Source organism: Prionailurus viverrinus, chromosome A2 (genome assembly GCF_022837055.1).
Source record: "Prionailurus viverrinus isolate Anna chromosome A2, UM_Priviv_1.0, whole genome shotgun sequence".
In the NCBI taxonomy this organism is placed as follows: domain Eukaryota; kingdom Metazoa; phylum Chordata; class Mammalia; order Carnivora; family Felidae; genus Prionailurus; species Prionailurus viverrinus.
The window spans coordinates 120,583,310-120,609,881 of NC_062562.1; the positions used below are offsets into that span (position 1 = coordinate 120,583,310).

Below are 26,572 nucleotides of genomic sequence, written 5' to 3' on the forward strand. Positions count from 1 at the left end.
CCCGTGTGGCAGAGCGGTACCATTTAGTAAAACCATCACAAACACCCACACAGCAAGCAATGAGCAAGGGCGTGCTGTTTGCCGAGGGTTGAATGTGGGAACTGCAGTGCGTCAAAATAAAGCAGTTGAGGTTCACACACTTCTGTATACACACCCACTCACCGTAGACTTTATTAATCACTTAAGCCTATTTTATTTTAGCAACTGCCATTTTACCCTAGGACTTTCATTCCGGCACCGTGTTGCCAAAACATTTGGGCCGTGGGATCCGTAGCATATGATAAATTAGTACAGCTTCATTCATGTTTAAAGCATAGAATGATAAAATGACAGTAGCAACTCAGTTGAATATACTGCTGACTGACATCTAAACTATTTGAAGGCAACCTGTATTTCTCTGATTAATCATATTGCTGTAAACGTAACATCCATACCATGATGGCTCAATAAGACAGAGTAAATCTCTACGGCTGGGGCCTATCCCGTCTTCAAGCATCCACACCATAGTCTAAGTCCGTGGCATCTGCTGCAGCTCCTATGCACGTTACCCATTGGTTATGGCACATTGTAGCCAACAATTAAGATAAAATAGCTCATGCTGATACCAACCAGAATTGCTAGATTATTCCCATTGTAGGCTTGAACTTACGGAGAAAGTCGGCATTTTGGTGAACCAGCGTGTGGGGTAGAGTTGTGATTACCTGGCAGGGCTTGGCCCATCTCTCTCCTCACTTTGGCTTTTTAATGAATCTCTTTCAACCTTCAGTAGTGGCACTTCCAATCTTGACCACTGCTATTAGTTGGACATTAATCTAATTATTATCACTAATTACTACTTCTGGACATATGCCGTAAATGCGTTTATATGGAGCTTTCCCTTTTTACTGTCAGATAATCTTAGTATTGGTTTTCTTTTGTTGTATTGGCATTCTTTTGTTACCTTAGCGACTAAAAGTCTTAGGTGGCATCCAAGGAAGACTCACCTTATAGCAGATTCTCCTTTATAAGTAGAGAATAATTAACGTTATGGTGAGGATTAAGTAACACTTGTCCACAGAACCTCCCCCACCAGCCACCTCCAAACACACACACACACCCTTAAAGACAGAGACCTTTCTCCATAATTTGGGCATGTCTTACAGGCCTCCTCACTGATCAGTGTGATACAGGAATGAAGGAGCCGAAGATGATGTTCATAGCCTTATTGTAAAGAGGGGGAATTGAGGCCTGAAGCAATGAAATGACCCAGCCCCAGTTAGGCAGATCATGGTCACAGAGACAGAAAAGTTCCAGGAAGGCATTTAAAAATTTACTAGAAAGACAAAGCATATTTAATTAATGGATAACTCAATTACTCTGTTGTTTTTTTCTATCTTGGATCAAAACCACTTTCTCACTCTTTATTTTGAGGCTTAGAAGTAAATCAGCATTCACAGGGGACAGAAGGGATGCTCTGTGATAAGTGATTTGAGAAGTCTTTTTAATTGCTCATGACTTTCCTCAGACGGGGACAAGTGGAAAGCTCCTAAAGATACTTGTTTTTTTCCTTCTCATTCCACATATAATAGAGTAAAATAATTTAGGCAATACATCTGACCCAGGAAAGCTATAAAATGATGCTAAGTTGCTGCGTTGGTAAGTGACCAGTGGGCAGTCAATCCAGACACAGATCGGAAAGGGTATTTACTGAGTGAAAATTGTATGAAGAGGAAGCAGTGTGAAGAAGAATTTGCATTTGTAAATTTGTTTTGTTTTTTAATATCTGACCAGGAGTGTTGCCTAAGGCAAGTCTTTTCGCTTGGTATTTCAGAAAAGTGAAAGCGTGCACCTGTTTCCCAAAGAATAGATATGAAGTCTGTCAGTGTTTGGGGCAAGGGTATAGTGACAGACAGATTAGCGTTGGGTTTTTTTGCAAGATAATAAAGCTTCCTTGGACAAAGGGTAACTATTTCTTGAGTAGAAGCAGAGTTCCCTCTTTCAAGGGTGAAGGTGACTTGGGACTCCTTTGGTATCACCTGCAGGTACCATTTTAAGGAAGCAAGTTCCTTCCTGTGCTTCAGAGATAAAGCAATAGGCTTTAGTCTATGAGTCCCTGAGAGAGCCACGTCCCGCCAGCAGCACACGTAGCTTATTTAAACTCAACTCTAAAATTGGCAAGAAAGAAAAGTGTGACTTAGAAGACGGTTTAAATTGTGAAACTTAAATTTGCATAGTACTTCACGATGTCTAAAAAATTTTTATGTTGCTGTATAGATCGGTAACCACAAAACCACGTGTATGTACTTTTATCGGGTTGGGGGAGGATTTGTCGAGGTGATTTTGATTATGCTCAAGTTTTGCCTCATAAGCTTACCTCAGAACCTCACCCCTACATAAGAAAAGACCCACACTCGAATTTAACCTATGCCTGAGACCGTAACGTGAGATTTCTCCCCAGAAAGCTACCTTACGCCAGATAACTGCTGCAGATCAGATGGGCGATGGCCTTAATGTAATATTGATTTCAAATCAGCCTGTGCAACCAAATTAACAAAATATCCCAGGTGACGTTTTCCGTCTTTTCTTATTTCTGTTTCTCCCTGCATAACTCGGGTACTTTTTGTTGAGGCATCCGTGAATGCCTGAGATGAAAGGGAATTTAAGATCATGGCTCACCACTGGGGTCATTTGCTGAGCTGGCTGGCAGGGCTGTTTTCATCCTGTGGCTGTCCTGAAGCTTGGTGGGGCAGTCATGGGTGAATTATGTGACTGCTGCTCAGGGTTGGTCACCACACTGGTGACAACCCCATTCGCTTCCTCCTCTCCCGCCAACTCCAAAGGGCAGGTGTGAACTTTACTTTGGAATCTTCTTGCGCAGGTGCGGTCTTACCAGGTAATAACATAGTCCAGGTGGTTTTCCAGAGGCAGAATCTCTGCTGCACAGCCCCATGGCATTTTTCTTCAAAGTACAATAAATACGCACTCAAGCGAACAATAGGAAGGCAGACTGCAGGAAGCCTAATGAACTTCAGCGGGACCTGTGCTCACGTTAACGTTTATCTTGTCTAATTTGGGGATTGGCATTGCAAGGGGCTCCGAGCAATAGCCTTTCTCATGTTTCTTAGGTAGAAGCAGGAGATATTCATGGCTTTCTGTTTTCCTTCCTCCCTCTCCCCGTGACCCTTCAGATTTATGAGGAATCCAAGATGAATTTGGAGCAGGAGAGGCCGTTTGTCTGCAGTGCCCCAGGCTGTTCGCAGGTGAGTGTGAGAATCCTTTGGTCTGTTTTGCCAGAGACTACCTGCCTTCTGACAGGGAAGCAGCTCTCACTTGCCAATCATGCCTGCTGTGGGCTTGCTTTCTTCACCAAGATGTCGTCAAAGCCCCTGGCCCCATCCCCACCCCCCCATCATCTTCCTCATCATTATTATTTTCTACTTTGAATAGTTTGAACTACTTCCCTCAAAGCCCCGTGAAATACATCAGCATTGGCCTCTTCCATCCTTAACTTTCCCCCTGGAAGTAAGCCAGACGCATCCTGCCCACCAGATGTTCAGGACTGTTATTTCAGAAAGGGGAGGGAGGACGCTGCTTTTACAATAGTCACTTGATACAGGGCCTTTGGATTACTGGTGGACTAGCTCACCATCAGAGCTGAATTCTGTTTTGTTTTGTTTTCCTCTTTGAGTAAAATAAACCCCCTATAACTCTTCTAGAACCCACAGTTTTTCCACTTATCTAAACTTCAAGAGGGGAGATTAAACATCAAACCTCTTTGCCTCCAATGGCTCCCATCAGGCAGAATCGTTGTGAGGATTAGATGAGATACTGCATGTAGAGTATTTAGTATAGGGCCTGTACATAATAGGTGCTTTATTAATGTTCACCGTTGTTGCTACTACTGCTGTTGTCATTACGGACCGTGTGGCAGGATTTCCCAGACTTGGCACTGTTAGCACTTGGGGCTGAACGATTCTTCGTTGTGAGGGCTGTCCTGTGCGTGACAGGATGTTGGGCAGCCTCCCTGACCTCTCCCTTGGGGGCGAGGTCCCCTTGGGGGCCACCACGGCCCCCGGTTGAGAATGACTGCCCGATGGTTTGCGTTTTTGGCTTTAGCTTTGTTTCTTTTTGGACCTCTTCCCTTTCGGGTGTCCCCTGATTCTTGCTGATGCTCTCCCAGCCCGTTTTATGTGTTGCTATGAGCCGTCTTTTCTCCTTTTTGGAATCAGGCAGGGTATAAATAAATAATGCCACAGACGTGTGGTCACCGGTGTCAGACGCTGCTAGAGCCGGGGCAGTGAGAGGCTGAGCAGAGGCTGTTGGGTTTGGCTGTTGGGTTCTGGCGGGTGACCTATGAAAGAGGAGTCCGGGCGGGGACCAGGTTGGAAGGGATTAATGAGTGAGTGGGTGGTGAGGCAGTGGAGGTGGCCAGCATAGAGGACTCTTTCAAGAGCACCAGGGCATGACGGGAAACAGAGTGATATAATGGTAGCCTGAGAAGGAAGCAGCCTGAGAGAGGTTCTTTTTAAGCGAGAGGCTAGCCAGGCGGGGTTTAGTCTAGGACGCTGGTAGTGAAGGTTGAAGAGGTGAATTTCCAATGACCTTGAACTCAGTGAAGGAGCAGCCTTCTCCCCTGAGAAGGCTGAGTGGACCGGTTGGACAAAATGAGGCCTGAGGATTTCCGTAGTTTCTAGGTTGCCCGGTGAAACTCCAAGCCTTCCCCCTCAACCCCTTGCCAAAGTTAAACGTAAAGATGCATCTGAAACTTGATGTTTTTATTTAATGTGTTTCTTTCTCTTGATAGGCTGTTTAAAAAAAAATATGCGCAGCTTTCAGCTGAAGACGTGTTAGACTTGAGGAAATGTCACAGTTCCCTAGTGGTTCCAAGGGTCTCCCGGTGGAGTGTTAGCCAATCACGGTCAAGTCAATTGTTGTGATCATGGCATTTACGGTAATGACCGTCCAGAGCCTGGGAACCTGCATAGAGAAGAAAGGATGGCCGGGGATTGGAAAGGGGAGAGTAAATATGAGTTACCAGTGCTTGTGCTGCATTGGGGGTGATGTTTCCCCCTTTTCCCTCAGTGGAAAGAAACTTTGCTGCATTAGGAATGGTCTACAGTACCTGGGAGGTTTTTTGTGTTACGGCTCCAGATACATTAGCTTTGTCCCAGAAGTCGAGAGAAACAAGCTTCTTTTGCTCTTTCTGATCTCACAGGTTCCATTGTTAATTTCACTGCCCCTATGCCCTCAGCATGAACATGTTTTGAGTTCCAGTGGCTTCTCTCAGCTGTGTACCTGTTGTAGACTCTACATTTTGGTTATTTACAATTTGCTGCTATATTCCTGGTAAATTAAAAAAAAAACAACAACCCGCGATGCCCTGTATTGTCTCTTTGGGGAGGGGTTTATAGTTAACATGGCATACTATGGAGATTATTGTCACTTAATAAGTATTGTGGTTAATATTCTATTTTAGGCTGTTATTTTATGGAGCCAAAAAATGGCTTACAAATACGAAGTAAAGGCTATTGCCATGTTGTTTGTTGATTATATATATCACGGTAAAAATTAAAGTAAGGATTTTAGCAGAAAGACTAAGAAGTTTACCCTGTCTATAAACCACACATGGTAGTATCCCATATTATAAGGTGTTATAAAGGACCAAGAAAATAGATGAAGCTCCATCAAAAACCCCTGTTGTTACAAATCAAACTTCTATGTAGTTAGAAATCTGACATAATTACCATGCTTTGCAGATTCTAAATGCGCCAATACATATGATACAAATAACAAATAAAGAAATGATTTGTATTCCCCAAACTACTTTTATTCCAAAGGATTTAGTGCAGTGAATTCCCTCATTCATATGAACCCAAATCTATACACGTTGCAAAGAAGATGCCTACCACGGTATGCAATAGTGATCAAAACTTAAAATGACTATCCCAAGGGACTGGGAAGCTCCAAGAGATTTTCTAAATTGTCAAAGATTCGGAAATGTTCAGCAGAGTTTATTGCCTTTGGTTGTATTTTCATTTGACTTTGGTAAAGCGGACACTTTGTTAAGTTCAGTTATCAAAAACATACCAGTCTGAGTCAGGGGAGGCTAGGATCTGCTCCAATAACAAATTATCCCGAAGCTTCAATGGCTTAAACCAACAATCACTAATTTCAATTGCGCAAGCATCCATTTCTATCAGAGCTTGGCAGGACATTCTTCATAATCTTTTAGAATTCAAAAATGCTCTTCATATTCCTGCAGAGATTTAGGAAGATTGAGGAGCCACTATTTCTTATATTGTAAGTTGCCAGACTAAAGGGGAGATGGTCTTACACCACGAATTAGTTGCTGACATATGAGTAACGTGTCATTTCCATTCATGACTCCATGGGCAGAACGAGTCACATGGCCCCACCCAACCACAAGAGGGCCAGGAAATCCAGTTCCACTATATGACTAGAAGCCAGACAGCTGAAAACATTTGAGAGCTGCACTTTTGATAACCGTAACATCATTCTTTGAAAATTAATAATAAAGTGTTGCTTTACGATACTGTACAGAGTATAGAATCCTAAAAATGATTTGCCGTGTTACTATAAGTCATATATATATACTTGTAAAAGATCACATAATGAGTGTGCAAGGTCGTCATCAACAGAAACGTACCAAACAAATGGCATGTGCACATTTGTAGGTGTACGTGTCAAATAGTTGAGCATGGCGTGGAATTCTTTTCCAATGTCTGACATGAATCAAAATTCTTTTCCTACTTCATGCATTTCTCCTACTTTTGGTTAATCTATAGATAATGTGTAGCATACTTATTATGCCTTAGACTTAATTTTAGACAAAAGTTCCAAATAGTTTTGCGAAACTCCGGGGCTACTTAGGTCTAAATTCATTTTTTTTTCTACTTTGGACATGTTTTTCTCCCACGTAGAGGTAGAAATGAGAGAATTTTACTTGGCTTCTTTGGGAACATAAATAAACATTGAACATTCATTCAAACACTCGAATTCTTTGAAGGTATAGCATATTTCTATTGTATACATTACTTGAACACTTTCAATATTGTTCATTTCTTCTTTCTCATTGATTCTTTAAACACAAATTTAGGGTCTTCCTTCAGATGCAAACCTCTGGTTCCTAAGGAAATATCTAATTTACTGATGAGTCATGACAGTTGACTATATTCGAAGACTACCTAGGAAGTAGAGAGTTTTAAAAGGAATTCCCAGAGAAGGAACGGGGAGCCAGAGATGATGGCAGGCAAAGGTCTCTATTTCTTATTACTCTTAAGCCAGATTTTACTGCAACCTAGTTAAGCCCCCGGTAAACTATAATGGCAACAATGATGCATATATTTGGGTGCAATTCAAAGGAACATCTCTGCCCATTTGCTTGCAAAAAATAATTTGTCATTTAACTTAGCATGCTTTCACACTTTTTCAGAACTAATTTTTTGTTTTGCCTGTCACATATGCAATGCTGAATACATCTCTTTCTCTGTGATGGCAAATATATGTTATAAAACTAAATGGCTCCTCTCCCCTCTTCCCACCCCCCCCTTTTTTTTCTATTTGTCTGACAGCGCTTCCCAACAGAGGACCATCTGATGATTCATAGGCACAAGCATGAAATGACTTTGAAGTTTCCCTCAATAAAAACAGACAGTATGTTATCAGGTAAGGAGCCATCAAGCAAAAAGGCTTTGGGTGAACAGCATCAGCCGCACGGGAGACACTTGTTCAACTTATGATAGGATAGTTTCCAATGGCAAATGCTGTGCCTTGAAGACATATATTTTTAAGGTACAGCAGAGACTTAAAATAATGGTAAGCAAAAATGTAATCAGCTAATGTGGTGTTCACTCAAATAACTGGAGAGCTGGGACTTCTCATTTTCAGGAACGTAAAATGTTTATTACTATGAAAGTTGGCTCCATCTAAGTATTTTAAAAATCACATGCCTGTAATCAGTCAAGCAAAACATCTTCACTGAGCATTTGTGATGCACACTAAGCTGTTCTGAGCGCCATGGGAAGTGCAAAGATTGATACGATTTCCGTTCCTGAGGATGTCACAATGTCGTGGACGTGTGAAAATTTAGCCGGGAGGACTATGTTTCAGATGAGTGTTTGGAAAATGCCGTGTGACTTTAGTAGAAGAAACTTCCTTTCTTTCTCTCTCTCTCCCTCTCTCTCTCTCTTTGGATTGTGGTGGTCAGTGAAAACTTTTTTAAAGAAACAGAGCCTGCCTCCTAAGTGGAAGATTAAATGAGATGATAATGCAGAGGAACGTAGCCAGTGTTCAGCAAATGTGAGCAGAAATAATAATAGCAATCCATCAAGTAATTGCTATTTCTTCCAGTTTTGATAGGTGGTGGCGGTAAGTTAAAACAGAGTGCAGGGCCAGGAGCGGGCAAACTTGAACTCTAGCATGGCTCTGAATCCACCGGCCAGATAACCCTGAGCCACATCAGTGAACCCTTTTGGGCCTCAGTTTCTTTCTATATAGAATGGGAATGATTTTATCTGCCCAGTCTATTTCACAGGCTTATTGTGAAGATCCAGTGAAAGAATGTCAGCGAAAGTGTTTCAGAAACCCTGGCAGGGTAATCGAAGTGTTTCCTGTTACCCTTTTAGGCTAGAAATATTTCACCGAAGCCACTGTCTTCTTGGCATCATGAAAGAGATAATATGCCCATAAACATGCTTTAAATGATATCAGAAGAGAAACGGACTGCCCTGGCAGGCCTGGCTCATATAATTTCACATTTCTATGGCACTTAAATTTTACGAGTATTTTATTATCCCTATTATTAGTAAATCCTCCAAGAGTTTTGTCAGACAGGTTATTATTACAAGTCATATTTTACTGATAGAGAAGAAGGGGCATAGGGAGATGGAGAAGCTCTCCCAGGCTTACCCCCCGGGGCAAAGACAAGGGTCCTTCGTTCTGCAGTCCTAGCCCACTGACTGGCATGGCCGCTGCATTGTCGGGCTTCAGCGGTTTGTATCGACAACCAGATAATCCTGGCGCCAGGGCCATCCACACGTCTCACAAACCCGCCAGTGACTCTTTAGTAGTGTGGATGTGCTGTGATTTAGAAGAATCTCGAGTCCAAAGGCAGCGTCTTTCCTTGCCTCCGCCACCACCCGCCACCTCTCAGCCTCTTCGTTTGGATCGAACTAGTTGGCTCTTCAGAACTTGTTTCATCTTCCCTTACGTCTAGAAGCAGAGATGCAGAAGCGTAGATCTGCAAGAATTGTAAAAGCCCAGAAGCGTTAGGAGGGATCGTCTGTTCTTTTGTTTTTTTATCGTTTCTTCTGTCAGTCGTCTGTCATTCCCATTATGAAGCGGTGTGACTTTATCGTTGAACGATGAGCATATATATATATATGCAACTAGCAGGGCTGGAGATGTTGCAATTCCCAGTATTTAAATTTATCGGTTCTCCTCTGATTTTTCCCAAGTGGAAGCCCTCAAATAGGCTTCTTAGTGTTAAGACAGGGGGAGGTGTGTGTTAAGGAGTAGAAATGATGTGCAGATACTGCAGCTTAGTGGTAAGGACCAGGTAGTATCTTTCAGGTATACTGCTGGAATGGCCCTACGAGGAGCCCCATCCGAAGGTCCGAAAAAAAGGAACTAAGGATGTGTGAACACATATATTGCCTGTAAACAGATTTTATTTATTTATTTATTTATTTATTTATTTATTTATTTACTTATTTATTTGGAGAGGGGAAGAAAGAGAGAGCGAGATCACGAGCTAGGGAGAGGGGCAGAGGGGGAGAGAGAGAATCTTAAGCAGGCTCCATGGTCAGCACAGAGCCAGATGCCGGGCTCGATCCTACCATCCTGGGATCGTGACCTGAGCCGAAAACAAGAGTTGGATGCTCAACCGACTGAGATGCTCAGGTGCCCCTGGGGGCCACTTTTTTGTTGTTGTTGCAACATCCAATTACACAAAATTTCATTTCAGATGAAGTGGAGCTTGACATAGAAAGAGAAAGTGGGGTATATATGTTTATTAGTAATTTCAGAATATCTGGTTAACTTGTATTTTGGAAAATCACCTCCTCCTTCGTTAATTGCAAATACTATAGTTAGAGACATTAGTGAGATGCCACAGATAGGCTTTTTGAAGGTAAGTGTCCAAAGCGTTGTCAGATCTGAAATAATTTCCTGGTGTTGTCATAAAGTCCATTTTATTCAGGCCAGGTACAACTTACTACTCAAGATGATTGTAAATGATCTGTGCCATGCCATGAGGCAGAGTAGTAAAAGTGACAGTCATGATGTTTTATTAGCATGAGTGTTCTTATGGATAGACAGTAAACATAAAACCTCAGTTTAAAGAGACAGTACCGGTTGGTACATGAGTGGGGTGGTGGTGGTGGATTCTGAGCCAAAAACTTCTAGACCCTCCCACCTTGGCCCTCCCATCCTTATTTGGTTCCTGTGGTACATTTCCAGAGTCCCGATATGATGATGGACTTGAGTCTTTCCCTTTAGCTGTTCTTGTTGTGAGTGAAGATAATTTCATGGTGAGAGAGGTTGTGATATCAGAGATTTTTAGGGGCCAAGGCAGAAATGGGAGCCGACTGAGAACATTATACTGTCACATACAAGTTGTAAAATCACCAGCTATTATGCGACAAAAGATGTGTTTGGTTTGAAAATTATGATCAAGTTTTAGTATTAGAGCTAAAAGAGTATGGCGTTTGGGTCTATTTTAATGGTATTGTGATTACGCATTCAGGAATTCCCAAATCTCGCCCTGTCAGAAGCCCCAAACCCCACTTATTTACAGAGTTCCCAGGTCCTGTACAGGAAAAAGCCAAAATGGGAATCAAAGTGCAACTTTATTTATAGCCAGACAAGCAAATAATATTCCACATGAGAAGTGCGTGCATGTGTGTGTGTGTGTGTGTGTGTGTGCGCATATTGGGAGAGTATGGTGGAAATATTGACCTAGAAGATGACAGATTTTGCTTCCTGAAAAGATAGAGCTTGCTTCATGAAATTTAAGAGTGTTGCAGACCTTTTCTCAAAAGGTAAAACCCAATCAACATCTCATCTGAGAAAGAGATACGCAAAACCACACCTTTAAATGCCTCCATGCAAGACATCATAGCCCAATTAATGCTGGAGGCAACTGGTGTGTGTACTTGGAAGGAAATTAGAACAGGCATCTGCTGAGGTGTGGAAAGAGGGGCTAAAGTTGTCTCTCCACCGTCACTTATTCATTCATTCAACAAACACTGAGTGTCTGCAAAGATCCTATTGTGCTAGGTGCTGGGGATGCGGCACTGAACACGACAGATGAGGCCCCACTTCCATGGAACTTACTATACTCTACTGGGGTGGGGAGGAAGAGCGGTAATTGACGACACCCCTCCCCCCAGATTAATAAATAATGAGTTAGTGACAAGTGTGAAGATGAACCATGACAATGTGAAGTAAGTGTCTAACCGGCTGCTAAAGGAGGTCAGGAAAGGCCCCTCCACGTTAGTGGCATTTCAACTAAGACCCGATGCTCAGCACTGTGGGCTCCAGTGTCCTTTCTCTTTGTCTTCTGAATATGTGGGGCTGAAAGTGGTGACCCCACAACACCAGATATGGTGCAGCCGACACACATGGAAGAGAGGTGAGAGAGACTGGCTTCCTCATTCTGCCTTCCTTATTCCCATTTGATGCAGAGATCTACTGTAAATGACAGTAGAGTCCCTCAGAACCCCATTGGGTCCCTGGATTAAGTCTAGCATGAGGGACTGTCTCTAATTCCAGGCTCTACACCTAATTCTCACCATGGAGAAAGCAAGAAGCAAGAAATTCAGTGAAGTAGAACATGAGATTGATCATGATTAACCGGATGATCTCAGAACCCAAATCCATTGCTTATGGCCGTTTGCTACAAACCTACATAATAATCCATGGGCATTTTAAAGGGAAAGTCAGAGAAAAGGTGACCATCTCATTGCAAATTGTTTTTGGAATGAACTAGGGTCTTAAAAAAAAGACTGAATAAGTAAATCTCTCTCTCTCTCTCTCTCTCTCTCTCTCTCTCACGTGGGTGCGCGCGCGCGTGCACACACACACACACACACACACACACGGACCATACTTACCTCCTCTTCCATTGATGATGAAGGTACATAGTGACTTCCCACTACTGAAATTCATCAGATCTCTATGGAACAGAGGGTGGCAGAAATGGCTTTGCATTGGAGGGCAGCATGATAATAACAATAGCTACCATTTATTGCCTTGTCTTATACCTATAATTGTGCCTCCTGCTTTATGTACATTATGCCATTTAATCCTGGCCACTTTTTTCGCACAAAGAAATAAGATCAGTAGGGTAAGCAGTTTGTCCAAAGTTCCTGTCTATAATTTTCTCATTGTACATCTAGATTTGCTGAAGAACATGGTTTGGTGTTACATTATTGGCTTATTTCTTCATCGTATGGAGAAAACAGTCAAAAGTTTTTAGAAAGAGATTATGTTAACACACTAGCATTTACAGGAACAAAGTGCATTTTAAATCAGATTTTCCCCTCCATTATGACAAGTGGCAATGGGCATGAGTAGGAGTTGTCAGCCTGTCATTCATGTTTCCAGCTGGTCAAGCAAACTTGAATTTTGAATGATTCACCTGATTACCTCGGAGGCCTTGATCTGCAGTACTCTTTATATATGAAAAACTGGCTTCCAGTCTATTCCATCTGGAAACTAACATCTTTGACAAAGAGTGTAGGAGAACTCTGGCAGCTGGTGACTGAGTGGAAATCTGAAGCTTTAGCTTCCATGGTTCAGGGCAGGGCTTGATCAGAGGGTCACCTTGGATCCCTCAGTTCACCTGGCCTGCGGAGACATGATCTCCTGGTGTTCATAATCCTCTTCACCAGCTCAGCTCCTCTCACATGAATTAAAACTATGGCTTGAGCTGCCTGGGCGGCTCAGTCGGTTAAGCGTCCGACTCTTGATTTGGGCTCAGGTCATGGTCCCAGGGTTGTGGGATCGAGCCCCTCATCAGCCTCTGTGCTGAGCGTGGAGCCTGCTTAAGATTCTCTCTTCCCCTGTGTCCTTCTCTCTGCTTCACTCTCTCTCGCTCTAAAAATCAATAAATCAATAAATCAAATATTAAAATAAATAATACAATAATAAAGATATATATAAACTTATAAATATTTATATATATAATTTGGATGCTATAAAATAATAAAATAAAAAATAAAATAAACAAAAAATAAAATAAAATAAAATAAAAATAAATAACATTGTGGCTTGATTGCTGTGAACACTTTGGCTAGGCCATGGCTGACTGTGAGTAGGTGTGGATTATATACTTGATTAATTTAAATCTGAATCTGGGGGCGCCTGGGTGGCACAGTCGGTTAAGCGTCCGACTTCAGCCAGGTCACGATCTCGCGGTCCGTGAGTTTGAGCCCCGCGTCAGGCTCTGGGCTGATGGCTCAGAGCCTGGAGCCTGTTTCCGATTCTGTGTCTCCCTCTCTCTCTGCCCCTCCCCCGTTCATGCTCTGTCTCTCTCTGTCCCAAAAATAAATAAACGTTGAAAAAAAAAATTAAATCTGAATCTGTCTTCTGGAGCCCTATGTCATATGAGATGCCCTTGTCAGAGCATTTTCTAGTTGATTCAAGGCCCTCCCAAGGGCCTCTAGTCCACCAGCTCTCCACCTAGACAGTAAATGGATTGCAGCATTTGATCCAGGAGTGTGCCAGTGTCTCATGTCTCGCTGACCTGTATCACCCACACCATGGCCAACGCTTAAACATCCCACCGCTGTTGTTTAAAAACCAGAGTTGCCTTGGTTTGTCCCATGGAAGCACTGCCTCTTGGGACAGATGCAGGGAAAGAGTAACATCAGTGTTGCAGAGAGGACCCTATTGCTCCTATTGTATATTCACACTCAATAAAAGGCACATTTATTGTATAAAGGAGCCTGTCTAAAATTCCGTGGAATTCTGTCAGTTGTTACTGATTATTGCTTTTATAAAGGATTGTGTTATTTTAAAATTCATTTAGGGGCGCCTGGGTGGCTCACTTGGTTGAGCGTCCGACTTCAGCTCAGGTCATGATCTCGCGGTCTGTGAGTTCGAGGTCCGCCTCGGGCTCTGTGCGGACAGCTCAGAGCCTGGAGCCTGCTTTGGAGTCTGTGTCTCCCTCTCTCTCTGCCCCTCTCCCACTCATGCTCTGTCTCTCTCTCTCTGTCAAAAATAAATAAACATTTAAAAAATTTTGAGAAAAAAATTCATTTAATGTAAGCCCTCTTAATTAAGACATTATGAAAACTCAGATAGGGATAGGGATGAAGTAAGAAATTTTCAAGAAAGCACTTGCTGAAAAATTCACGGGATAAATATAACTATAAAAAGAATATCAAAACTAAGAAAAATGCCTTTTCTGAGAACCCCAACTCTTATTAAAATAGATACGCTAATTCCAATCCTTTTCTCTATTGATTTGAGCAGCATTCTGCAGGAGTTCCATTAAGCTACGTTTTGTTGGTTGAATCTGAGTCATGCAAATAGTAAAAATGCATTACCTTTTAAAAAATACCCTATAATTAGAATGGTCACTAATTCAAACTGATCTTTCTTATAAGTGGTTTGAATTAGTGGGGCTTTTATAGTGTTCCTAGCCACCATCAATTTAATACGAAATGATGTAAAATTACTTCACATAGTCCTTTAGTGAGACCATAGTTGAGACTATTAGACCAGTGGGTAAGACAATTTTGCTTAGGAAGTTTGCATTCTTCTTCTCTGATATGTTATGGGAACTCTGCTTTTACTGTTTTTTTTTTTTTTTTATCACTTGTCTCCTTGCCTTTTTATCATTGAGGAAAATGAAACATAGACAAACGTACAACTCAAATGCAGCTCTGAAACCCAATGAGGTAGCAGCCTATTATTAAATGTAGAGCAGACTAAACACTTTTGAAAAGAAGAATCGGGTTTCAGGCTTTAGCTTTGTGCTTGTCATTTAGACTTTGGAGTAATCATACTTGCTGGGGCTGAAGCATTTGATGCTAGGCAGACTATGGACTGATTGGAAAACTTAGTGAGTTTTTTCCCCTAATAGTTGTAGCCATGTACTTGTCGTCCTTCCCCGATGTACTGGGGTGCAGAATTTCCTATCGTATAACGGAGGGGTGAATTTCTAAATCATATTGTCAAGCCTATGGCACTCTTTCAGGTATACAAGAAGGGTCTCTGTATGACAAGAATCCTCTACCTAGCTGTTTCCAGAGGCAGCGATTCTATGAAAAGGTGCTCCTTTTTTAAGGAACAGACTAACCGTTCCAAGAAGGGAACCTGAAACTGAAATATGACAAACTTTACAAAGGATTTTTTTTTATACCTTTTGGTGCCAATTTTTCTTGTCTGAATGGTAAAGAAATCCCAAGGACATGTGAGGCAGGTAGAAGTGGGTAACATACCTTACTTGCCCTGGTCCCGGCTGTCTAGGTCTTCTGAGAAGCTGGTGTGCTCTTTGCGAACTCCCTGCGAGAAAGCAATGTGTAGGTGCTTATGCAGTGCCAATTCAGATTTGCAAAGGTAAGAACGACAAACTACTTTCAACTCAAGGAAAGCCCAAACTCAAAAGTTACTACCTTTTTTTTTTTCAATATATGAAATTTATTGTCAAATTGGTTTCCATACAACACCCAGTGCTCATCCCAAAAGGTGCCCTCCTCAATACCCACACCCACCCCCCTCTCCCTCCCACCCCCCATCAACCCTCAGTTTGTTCTCAGTTTTTAAGTGTCTCTTATGCTTTGGCTCTCTCCCACTCTAACCTCTTTTTTTTTTTTTTTTTCCTTCCCCTCCTCCATGGGTTTCTGTTAAGTTTCTCAGGATCCACATAAGAGTGAAAACATAAAAAGTTACTACCTTTTAGGTTAGTTTGATGGGGCGCCTGAGTGGCTCAGTCGGTTAAGCGTCCAACTTCAGCTCAGGTCATGATCTCCCGGTTTGTGAGTTCGAGCCCCACGTCGGGCTCTGTGCTGACAATTCGGAGCCCGGAGCCTGCTTCGGATTCTGTGTCTCTCTGTGTCTCCCTCTCTCTCTGCCCATCCCCCACTCATGCTCTGTCTCTCTCTATCAAACAAATGAATAAACATTAAAAAAAATCTTTTAGGTTCGTTTGAGACTTGGAGTCGTTTCTTTCTCTCAGTCAGATGATCCTCACTCAAGTGGAAACACTAAAAGAAAGGTGAGCAGAAGGCCTGCAGTGATCATCTCAGCTCTGAGTTCCCACCGGAACCAGTTCCTGTAAGTCTTTGGAGTGTGGCCTGTTATGACTGAACACACCTTAGACATTACCCACCAATGGGGCATCAGCCACCGTTATTCATGAACTGCTGCTGCCATAGCTGATGCATGCTCTTGGTTCTAAATAAGGTGTGGCTTATAAGAATTTTAATTTACGGCCATGGATATTGCTCACCTACTTTAGATCTAATTTCAGCCGGAATAGTTATTTGACAAGGCATTCATGTGGCTGAGAAACTCTGACTCTTTTATTTAAGCTGCTGATAGATTTAGCTGTCCTCTTTTTGAAGATTTGCACATTTCCTGGCTTACTTGGAACTGGTACCATGTGGGATCAAAGACCGCTAGAGACCCTGTATTAATTCTAATAAATGTTAAAATAAAAGTTAAGCTCCATTTTCTGGTTCCTGTTGTAACTGGAAAGAATAGCTCATTCACAAGAAGAAAATGAATTAAAAATTAGGAACAGTGTGCCTTATCTCTTCCAAATGTGGGTACAGATATCTGTTTTGCTTTTCCCTTATTATATCATACAGCAAAGAAAGTCACATTTAGTAACAACTCTATGGCCTCCATCTGGGTCTTCTGCTCTAGGGGTAGGAGGGAACCAACTCCCTTTAGGGTTCAAAGCTCCCCTTGCTTCAGACCTTTTGTTTCCTTGCTGCTGCCGAGAGGCTCGTGATGGCGGCCGTTGCCTTTACTATCCCTGTGTCATGTTCCTTCCACCTCCTTTCCTGATGTATGTGTGTGCGGGCACTGGAATCTGGGAATAATTTTGCCGAGAGAAGACAGAACACATTTCTCAAGTTTGCTTGAGGTTTGGCCTCCAAATGCCAGTGTGAATTCGATTTCATGGCCCATCTCATGAACTCATCTTAGGGTTCAGGACTCATATGGATCCTTCTAGGATTACTGTTCCCTCTACCTGGAATCATGGCTCTCAGCTTGTAAATCTCCAACAGAGAAATATAGAGGAGCAGAAGAAAAATGAAAACCTGGCAAACTAAATTCCTACTGATGACAAGTGGTCTAGTATTTCAGTTCTGTTGTGTGTTGTTTTCGAAGGCTTTTTTGTCACACAATGACCTGAAAGATAGTAGAGAGTCTGTGGGATTATAATATGGTTCTAATATATGAAGGATATGAATGATTCCAAGATATTAAATTTTTTTTTAACATTTATTTATTTTTGAGAGAGGGAGAGACAGAGCATGAACGGGGGAGGGGCAGAGAGAGAGGGGGACACAGAATCTGAAACAGGCTCCAGGCTCCGAGCTGCCAGCACAGAGCCCAACGCGGGGCTCGAACTCACGGACCGCGAGATCATGACCTGAGCCGAAGTCGGACGCTTAACTGACTGAGCCACCCAGGCACCCCGATTCCAAGATATTTTAAAAGAACCAAAGATGGTTAGGATTGTCAGTTACCAATACAATTATGTGACTCAATTTCTAGACGGGCCTGGGGTGAGTTTCAGTTTCCTTACAAGTAAAAGGGGGAAGATGATTTCTACTGAACGTGGTTGGTGTGAAAATTAATGAGATGATGTGTCATACAAAGCACTTAACACTATGCCTGACATGGAATAAGCACTCAATAAATGGAAGAATATGTACACACACACACACACACACACACACACACACACCCTTTATTTTCACTGTCAGGTCTTATCTATTTGTACCTTCTGTTCAGGAACCTTCTTTATTTCTCTAGCCTTTACCTCTGGCCTAACTTCTAGTGTCTAGCCAGCTGTTCCCGATGCTTCCATTAAACTGTCCTTTAAATGGTTATGTTCCTTTGACCTGCTGACAGTGACTTTTGAAGGGAACCCAGTACGGTGGTGATTTTAGGACTCATAGAACCATGTGACTTTAGAACTTTACTTGAAAGATAAGGAATATGAGGTCCAGAGAATGTAGGGAATTTCTCCCAAATCATAGTTTTCAAATCTGGATTTCTGGGTTGCCAACATTGTCTTTTACGCATGTAACAGAGTTCTTCAGACCCAGAGGAGAGTCCCGGCAAAGCACAGGATTTAGATTGAGAAGGGATTATGTCTGAAAGTAAAAGAGGACTGATAAAATGGTTACAAATTGTGACCTTGTGTAAGGTACTTACCTCTCCATTTCTAAAATAATAGGTACCTACTTACCTCATAGGATCTTGTGAGATCTAGATTCTAGACAATGTGGGTGAAAATGTTTGCAAACTGCAAAATGCTTCATAAATACTGATTTTATCTTTTTTATACCATTTTATCACACCATATACATATGTGTATATACATATACATATACATGTTAGATGTATATTGGGACATAAATGTATATATGTGACTCTTAGTAGATTAGTGTGCTAATAAAACCATTTTCAATCAAACCCCAACTTTTTTCTAGCTTTTATCTGTAGTGTCCAATTTGTGACCATCTGTGGTAGGCTCTCTTTGTACTGCAAAGAGAACTCAGGATCTTGGAGGCTGGGCTACGAAGGGGAAGGGATGCAGAAGGGGATTTTCGCTGCATTGAAATCCAGGTCACCCAGTTGGGTGCTTAACAGGTGAAAAAGCCCCTTGCCATAAGGAATCAGGAGATCTTGCCTTGGAAGGGCTGAATATATGGGGATCTCAAACTACTTTCATCTTCATGAATATTAAGCTATTTCCTTGAGTCTCAACGGATGATTTACTGGGATTAACTGCTCTGTGTGTGACTTAGAAAAACAAACGTGATTCTAGTTTCTTATCATCCAGGAAAGTGTAAAGAGCGTGCAGAAATGGCAAATTCGTGTCCACTGTGGGCACTCTTGGGTCGAGTGGTAGTGATGTGTTAGAGAACCGTGCAGAAGGAGATTTGGGGACTGAGGATAGGTCAAGTTGGACAAGTGCCGTAAGTAACCTAGCAGTGTGTACTGTAGGCTCAGGTGGGAATAATATACGTACGTATTGGAGATAGCGCCAGGGCCTTGGTTATAGTCCTGGTGTCATCCATCACATCCACCTGGGAGACCTTAAACAAGACTCTTCATCACTCAGGACTTCAGTTTTCCTCATTTGCAAAATAATTAGCATGGCCATTTTGCACGGCCATCTTCTGTTTAGAACAGAGGGACAGTTTACAATTTTCTTCAAGTCAACTCCAGTACACCTTTACCAAGGAAGATGACCGTCCTTAGTGATTACAAAGGTACAATTCTACCTTTATTGACCTTGTAGGATCTTGTGAGATCTAGATGATATAGAACATGTGTGAAAACATTTTGTAAACTGCAAACATTGCGTAAATGTGGAGCCACAAATAGTGACTTCAGACCCTCCAGTTTTCTAAGTTATATTCTCTCTAGACAGTCAAGAATATGAAAGAAATTCCTTTTAAAGAGTTTTCTCAGAACATTCTTTTGGCTATAGCAAAGGAAAATGAAATTAATAATTATATTTTTAATGGATGAAAGCTGAATGTGTTTGACTTGGAACCTTTCATCATCCTCTATGACTCTCAAAAATGAGAGACAGAATTGCTATATTTTCCTTTTCCATTAAGAAAAAGGAATTGGGGCGCCTGGGTGGCTCAGTCAGTTGAGTGCCCGTCTCTTGATTTTTGACTCAGGTCATGATCTCACGGTTGGTGGGTTCAAGCCCTGCATTGGGCTCTCTGCGCTGACAGTGCAGAACCTGCTTGGGATTTTCTTTCTCCCTCTCTCTCTGCCCCTCCCGTTTGTTCTCCCTCTCTCAAAATAAATAAATAAACTTGAAAAAGAAAAAGAATTAATATGCTTGTTTGTTTCTTTTTGTTTGATACACATTTAAAAAATCTGTTTTCCCCCTAAAATCAAGCTTATCTTTGTCTCAGAAGATTTTTTTTTGGCATGATTTTAGCTAAATCATTTTTTTTCCAGTTAAAAAAAGGTCATTCCGCACTTTGCAATGTTTATTCAAGTGATAGGGACCCCAGAAAGTTGACAGTGGGATCTCTGGAGGTTGTCTGGAGGAAGTTTGGAAAACCCTCACATACTCAGCCTGCTACACGTTGTATTCCTTCTGTGAGATTTGTGGTTTTATTTTCTTCCATATTGTCATTTTATTCAAAAGGGTGGAAGATTATGGATGACTAGTTGGCATTTTAATTAAGGCAAGGGGAGGGGATTAGTGAATTTTAGCTCATGCTTGCTACTGGCTTTTGAGGAAAAGATCCCATGTATGATCCCTCGGTCTCTGTTTTCAGATCAGACTCCGACCCCAACGAGATTCCTGAAGAACTGTGAGGAGGTGGGGCTCTTCAATGAGCTGGACTGCTCCCTTGAGCATGAGTTCAGGAAGGCTCAGGAGGAGGAGAGCAGCAAGCGGGTAGGTTTGCTTGAATGGGCACCTCGACAGGTGCCTCCTCTCACCCCCATTAGAATCTTCTGTGTGGAAACTTAGGTGGCACCGCAGATTGTGCTGATGTGGCCCTACAACAGCATTTTATGCATTTGCAAGTATTTGTCTCATGTTTTTTTAAAAAAAGGATGAAGCCCTGATTGTGGTAGAATCCCTCAAGGGGAAAACAGACATGAAATGTGAAATTCAAGCAAAAAAAAATGTACCTGATTCTTGAACGTTGAGTTGGACAAACTCAGACTTCTTCTATTCAAAACTAGTTGATTTAGTTTGCTAAATATTTAGTAGCAAGTCTTACATGGGCGTTGCATGCAGAAGACAGAAGTCAAAGAGACAATAGGCAAATAATCATAGCAGGAGGAGAGGGGGGTGTCATTTGATTTTGACAACCTGGGGTAAAATCTTCCCAGTAGAACTCCACCAGCATCACAGTTACTTTCCAGTCGTATTATTGAACAGCTGTTAGTGTTGAGACAAATGATTTAAATGTATGTGTGGATTATTTGTTCTTAATAAGAAATGTAGAAAATCGACTTTATGAATGCCCCCACAATATATTCAGTTTATTGTAATGTTGTGCTTGTATTTTAAAATCACAATAAAGGAAAGGAAACGGGGTCACAAGTAAATGTGATAATTAGCATTTTCCCCATCGTTACGATAGAGCATTATTGAATGCCCACGATGTACTAAACAACAAATTAGACACGTTCCACGAACAGAGACTTAAAATGTGGAAGTTGGTTGAAAGGAAGGGCTGGCTAAGTTGTCACGGATTCTGAAGTTCCAGCTGTTCCATCCGGAGGAGACATTTTAAAAGGCTCTGGTATTTCAAAACCTTCGAATCCTCCTGTATGTGAAATTATAATAATCCCTCAACCAGACTTTTCATGTCACATTCTTACATCCAGAGAGTCAAGGGCTTGCACTGAGTCTGTACCGCTTTAGGAGACATCATGATAATTGGTGAAGGAGACAAGAGAGGTATGAAATCTCAATCAACTCATTTTATTTGTATAGGGTTACTTTGTCATGCGTACCTGATACAGCCACTTCCCTCGCCCTCCAAGTGACATGAAAGGCTCCCCCGCCCCTTTTAAACAAATACTTACTTAGCACTTGTTAGCCAGGCGCTGTTCTGAGCACTTAAAAATTCAAGTCAAGAAAAATAGAAGGCATATGTTCTATAATTCACTGCACTAGAAACGTATTTTTTAAAAATGAAAATAACAAGGGCAAAGAAGAACCCAAAAGTCTAGTAAATTTCCTCTGGTTGAATAATAAATTTAGCTCTCCTGGTAGACAGGGCATGTGTGAATGACCAAGGGATTAATAAATTCATTCATTCCTCAAGAGAGTCAACGTTGGCTTCTTAGATTAAAACTGAACTATAAGAAAGATGTGTACTGGTTCATTTTGGTTCGTATTGTTTTCATTTCCAGTAGAGTGCTTTTAACCAAAGTATGTGCCCTTGATTTTCTTATAGACATTTACCGAGGACAGCGTTAGGAAGCCCATGGTAGGGGTGTGGTTTTAGATGTTCTCCTTTGCGTAGTACTCATGATCTTCTATATGAAGCCCCATGGGAGGAAATTCTTGCAGGTCTGGATTCCAGGAAATACTTTGCTTCCCCCAAAGGAACTGAAATATTTTGTCCTCATGGACATGAGAATCCTGTAACTGGTTCTGTTTCTCTTTTCGCTTTGACTGCTCGGTTAACAGAAAGCCAAGTTTACTGCTTAACTTTGAGAACTTTTTAGAACACTATGATGAACATATTTTACTTCTCCCCAGACTAGACTTTCAGTTCTAGTTTATATTTCCTCTGGTCCTGATTTTTAATTTAAAAAACATTTCTATGCTATACATTTTTTTTTTTTTTGGCGAATTGCTTTTGAGTCCTTGTGGGTTGAGGACGAGTATAAATAATTAAACTTTAAAAACTTCAAGTAATTTGGCAAGCAAAGTTGGGAAAAAGAAGACTATTGTAGTTGTAGAAGTACATATTTTAAACACATCCTTAAAACATTTTTAAAAAGTGTCTTTTGAGTGTTGCTTTTAGCCATGTGCTGGTTTTGTGATGGGTGTTTGGGTGAGGGTAGTCAGTTTCCCTCATGGTTTTGGGGTGGGCATCTCAAACCCCAACTTTACTTGTACACCAGGAAAGCTGGACAGCATTCAGGCTGTTGAGCTGTCCTCTCCCCTTGCCTCTTTCAAATCAGAGGGGCCAAATCCAGCCTTGGGTGGCCTTGGCTTCTCGAGACCTAATGCACAATGACTTATCCAGCAGCCAAGTGGGCTGGGTTGGTGGCTTCTGCGTGGCATTTCTTTGGAAGCCTCAGGTGGATAAACGAAAGGTAGGGGATTGTCTCCAATCTAGCAGCATAGGTTTGTGCCACCTTTGACCCCACTTCTCTAACTACCAACATCTCTGGAACACTGCCACCCACAGCCCCTGCTTCATTTCTTCATCCCTTGCTTGAAAAGGAGGAATACAAGCTCTTTATTCAAAGCAAATCTTATTGTTATATATTATATTTTGTATGCAATGCTATCTTCTACTTCCTTCCTTCTGCTTCACATTCAGATAATTATTTCTTTTTAATTGTACATCTCCAACCTTCTTCTGGTTTCTTTTCCTCTGGGTGTAAGTACTTTATACAAAAATATCGGAAGATTTAGGCTGGTCCTTCCCTCCACCTCTGACTTTCTAGCTGCAGTTTTATCTAGAACATTCTGTTCAAGAGCAAATAGAGAATTGATCCTTGCTTATTAGCCCATTTGGCCATCCATTGGGCAAAATCCTGTTCTAGGGACTATCTCTAATCCTGACAGCCTTCTCCAAAAACGTATCAATGTATGTATAGAATGAGGACAGGCTAGAGGCAGGTCATGACAATGGAAAAAGCCCTAATATCTGTATCTATATCACATGTAGAAAGCAACACATTCCACAGTTACCCAATCTTCCACGTAAGTATAAGCTCACGGTTTCAAAACTCTTTAATAAGAGATGTTTTTCCCTTGAAAAAGCATCCATCACTAGCAGGCGTCACAAATCTCAGTTTGCCTGTGGCTTAGAAGTCAGGGTCGTCTATGTCCTGAAACAGTTGAGAAGCTTGTGCTCATCATGTATTCATTCAGTAAATCTTTTTGAGTGCTCATCACGTGCCAGGCACTGTCTGAGCCTTGATGAATATACCCACGGACTAAAGCTAATTAAAAACAAAACCCTGCCTTCAGCAAGCTTGCTTCTCATGGGTAAGACAGACAATAAGTAAAAACAATAGAACATATAACGTGTCAAAAGGTGATAAATGTTATAGCAGGAAAGGGGCAGAATGAGTGTTGGGGGTGGTCACCGGGTTGCCGGTAAGTGGACACATGCGGCAGAGACCCGAAGGAAGAGAGTGGAGCTTTGCTTCAGAGCAGGTGTGTGTTGAGGAGAAGAATGTTCCAAGTGGAGAGAGCAATGAGTCAAAGCTCTAAGGCTGGAGGACGCTCTGTGGGTTGGAGGAATCGCAAAGAGGAGAGTATATAATAAGCTAAAGAGTGGGCACCAGGAGGGCAGATTCCAGAAGGTCTGCGGCCTCCAGATTTTTCTCCCGGTGAGATGGGGAACTGTAAAGAGTTTCAAGCAGAGGAGTGATAGGATCTGACTTATATATTAGAAAGTTCACTTCAGCTGCTGAGTTGAAAGTAAACTGTTGCAGGACAAGAGCTGGGAGAGAGCAGTTAAGGAGACTAAAGGAAGAATCTAGATTAAAGGTGATGTTGGATTGGTCCAAGGTGGAGATGGAGGAAGTGGTTCCATTCTGGGTCTATTTTGAAGATAGAGTCAACAGGATTTGCTGATGATCTGGGGAGTAATAGCAAGGATGGAATCAAAGGTGAACCAGGTTTTTGGCCTAAGCAACTGGAAGTATGGGGGGTTGCCTGTGGGAAGAGCCAGTTTGAGGGGAAGACCGTGGAGACTGTTTTTTTTTTTTACTTCAGTGGAGATATGGAACCAGCACATGGGTATAGTGGTCTGTAATTCAGAAAGAGGCAATTCGTCTTGAGATATGAATTTGGGAGTCACTGGCCTGTGGATGGGATTTAAATACATGAGACTTGATGGAATCGCCTGAGCCAGGAATCCATGGCGATGAAGTGGAGAAGGTCTCAGCATGGAACTTGGCGGACTCCTCCCAAACCTCCAGGAAAGAGCATTCAACTCTCCTCAGTGGCCAGGGCTGACACAGACGACCCTGAGGCGTGAAGAATCAAGTCAAGTACAGAACCCTACCGGTAATACTGAATAGACTCTAGTAACAGTTGGCAGTTAGCATGCTGATTTCATTTTCCGTGTCAGAGGCGAAAAAAGCAGAAACAAAAACAAAAAAGATTTTTAAAAGAGAAAAATAAAGAGGAAGGTGAGTTGACCTAATTTTAAATTTGATTTTTAAAAGACGGATGGAATAATGCATGTGTAGGAAGCGGGATATAGCTTCATCGTATGATAATAATTGGGAGTGCGTGCGTGTGTGTGTGTGTGAGTGTGTGTAAGGGGAGTTGAGAGGACTAGAAATGAACTCCTTTGTCTTGCTGAGAGAAATATAACATTACAGCCTCACGTGGTGAAGGACCCTGGAGATGAAAAGCACGGTGTGTAAGTGCTAAGTGTTGCTCTCCTCCCATAGGACCTAAATTTGACTCATCATGCTGATGCAGCAATAGCAAATTAGGGCATTTCCATGCTCTAGAATTCCTACCCAAATGATGAAAAGTGCAGTCTATTCCCAGAGGGGATTGACTGTTTAACACATGGGAACAAGGGACAAGCTACAATCTTAAGATCTTGGATCCCAGCTCAACAGGAGTCACGGAACAGGGCACGGCCAGGTCAGCCTCAGCTCAGAAAAGTAGGCGGCTCAATCTGATTAAATTCTGTACCTGGAAATCATGTTACTCGACACCACCAGTTACTTGGGGGAGAGAGGGTGCAGAGAGGAGGCCCTCTGCCTTCGTCCACACTCTCTTGCTCTGTCAACCCCTGGCTGGCACTGCTGCCCTCTGGGGAAGGTAGGATTGGTGCCGAATGGAAACGAAAAGAAACCCAGTTGAGCAAACTTGCAGCAGCTGCTCTGTTAACACGTTGCTTCTACGATATTTGTGTAAAACGGTCCCTCCTTGCAGATGTCTGGAGAAAAAGAATATTCTGAAACTTAAACTTGGTTTTACTCTGGTTTTGAAAATGTCGTCATGCTTGCTAAATCCTAGGAGATGAAACCATGAAACTGGTTTTGATCTTCTCGTGTTTTGTTTTGTTTTGTTTTGAATCAGCATGACTGAAAGGAAACCCCCACTAGCAATGCTCTAAGACATAACAACCTATTTCTTCCCCCATGCCAGAGATTGGAAAACCTAACCTTTATCTTGTAAGGATTCTTTTGGTCCTCCCATGTCAGTACACTACAAATGTAAAGCCTTTCAGCTTTCTCCTTATTGGTCTACATTATGCCCTCAGCTTGAGTGGACTTTGACACTGGAAGAGAGGTTGGCTTGGCCTTTGCATCCCACTCAGGGGAGCGACTAAACCCGTGGAAAAGACCGGAAGCTATTTCATGTGTTTCAGCTTCCTGGGATTTAGGGTTAATGCATATAGTCTTTACCAGAGATTATTAAGAGCTGGCATCCACTGCCCCATATGTCAGCGCATCAAGATGTGATCTGAGGCTCTGCCTCAATTTTAGAATGGGGTGGGAAATAAAAACTCAAAATAGAGTATTTTTTATTTAAAAAAATTTTTTGGCAGGGGCACCTGGGTGGCTCAGTTGGTTAAGCTTCCGACTCCAGCTCAGGCCATGATCTCCTGGTTCGTGAGTTCGAGCCCCACATCAGGCTCTGTGCTGAGACCTCAGAGCCTGGAGC

The 26,572-nt window shown here is 42.1% G+C and overlaps 1 protein-coding gene across 4 annotated transcripts in view; it reads left to right on the top strand.

Moving 5' to 3' along the window:
- Positions 1 to 26,572, top strand: part of CREB5 (cAMP responsive element binding protein 5) — a 417,870-nt gene that overhangs the window by 91,524 nt on the left and 299,774 nt on the right. For all 4 annotated transcript variants that reach the window (XM_047850976.1, XM_047850980.1, XM_047850978.1 and 1 more), the window contains 3 exons: positions 3,168 to 3,239; positions 7,572 to 7,665; positions 20,505 to 20,626. In XM_047850976.1, coding sequence (XP_047706932.1) covers positions 3,186 to 3,239; positions 7,572 to 7,665; positions 20,505 to 20,626 — 270 coding nt within the window. In that variant the 5' untranslated portion in view covers positions 3,168 to 3,185. The remainder of the gene's footprint in view (positions 1 to 3,167; positions 3,240 to 7,571; positions 7,666 to 20,504; positions 20,627 to 26,572) is intronic.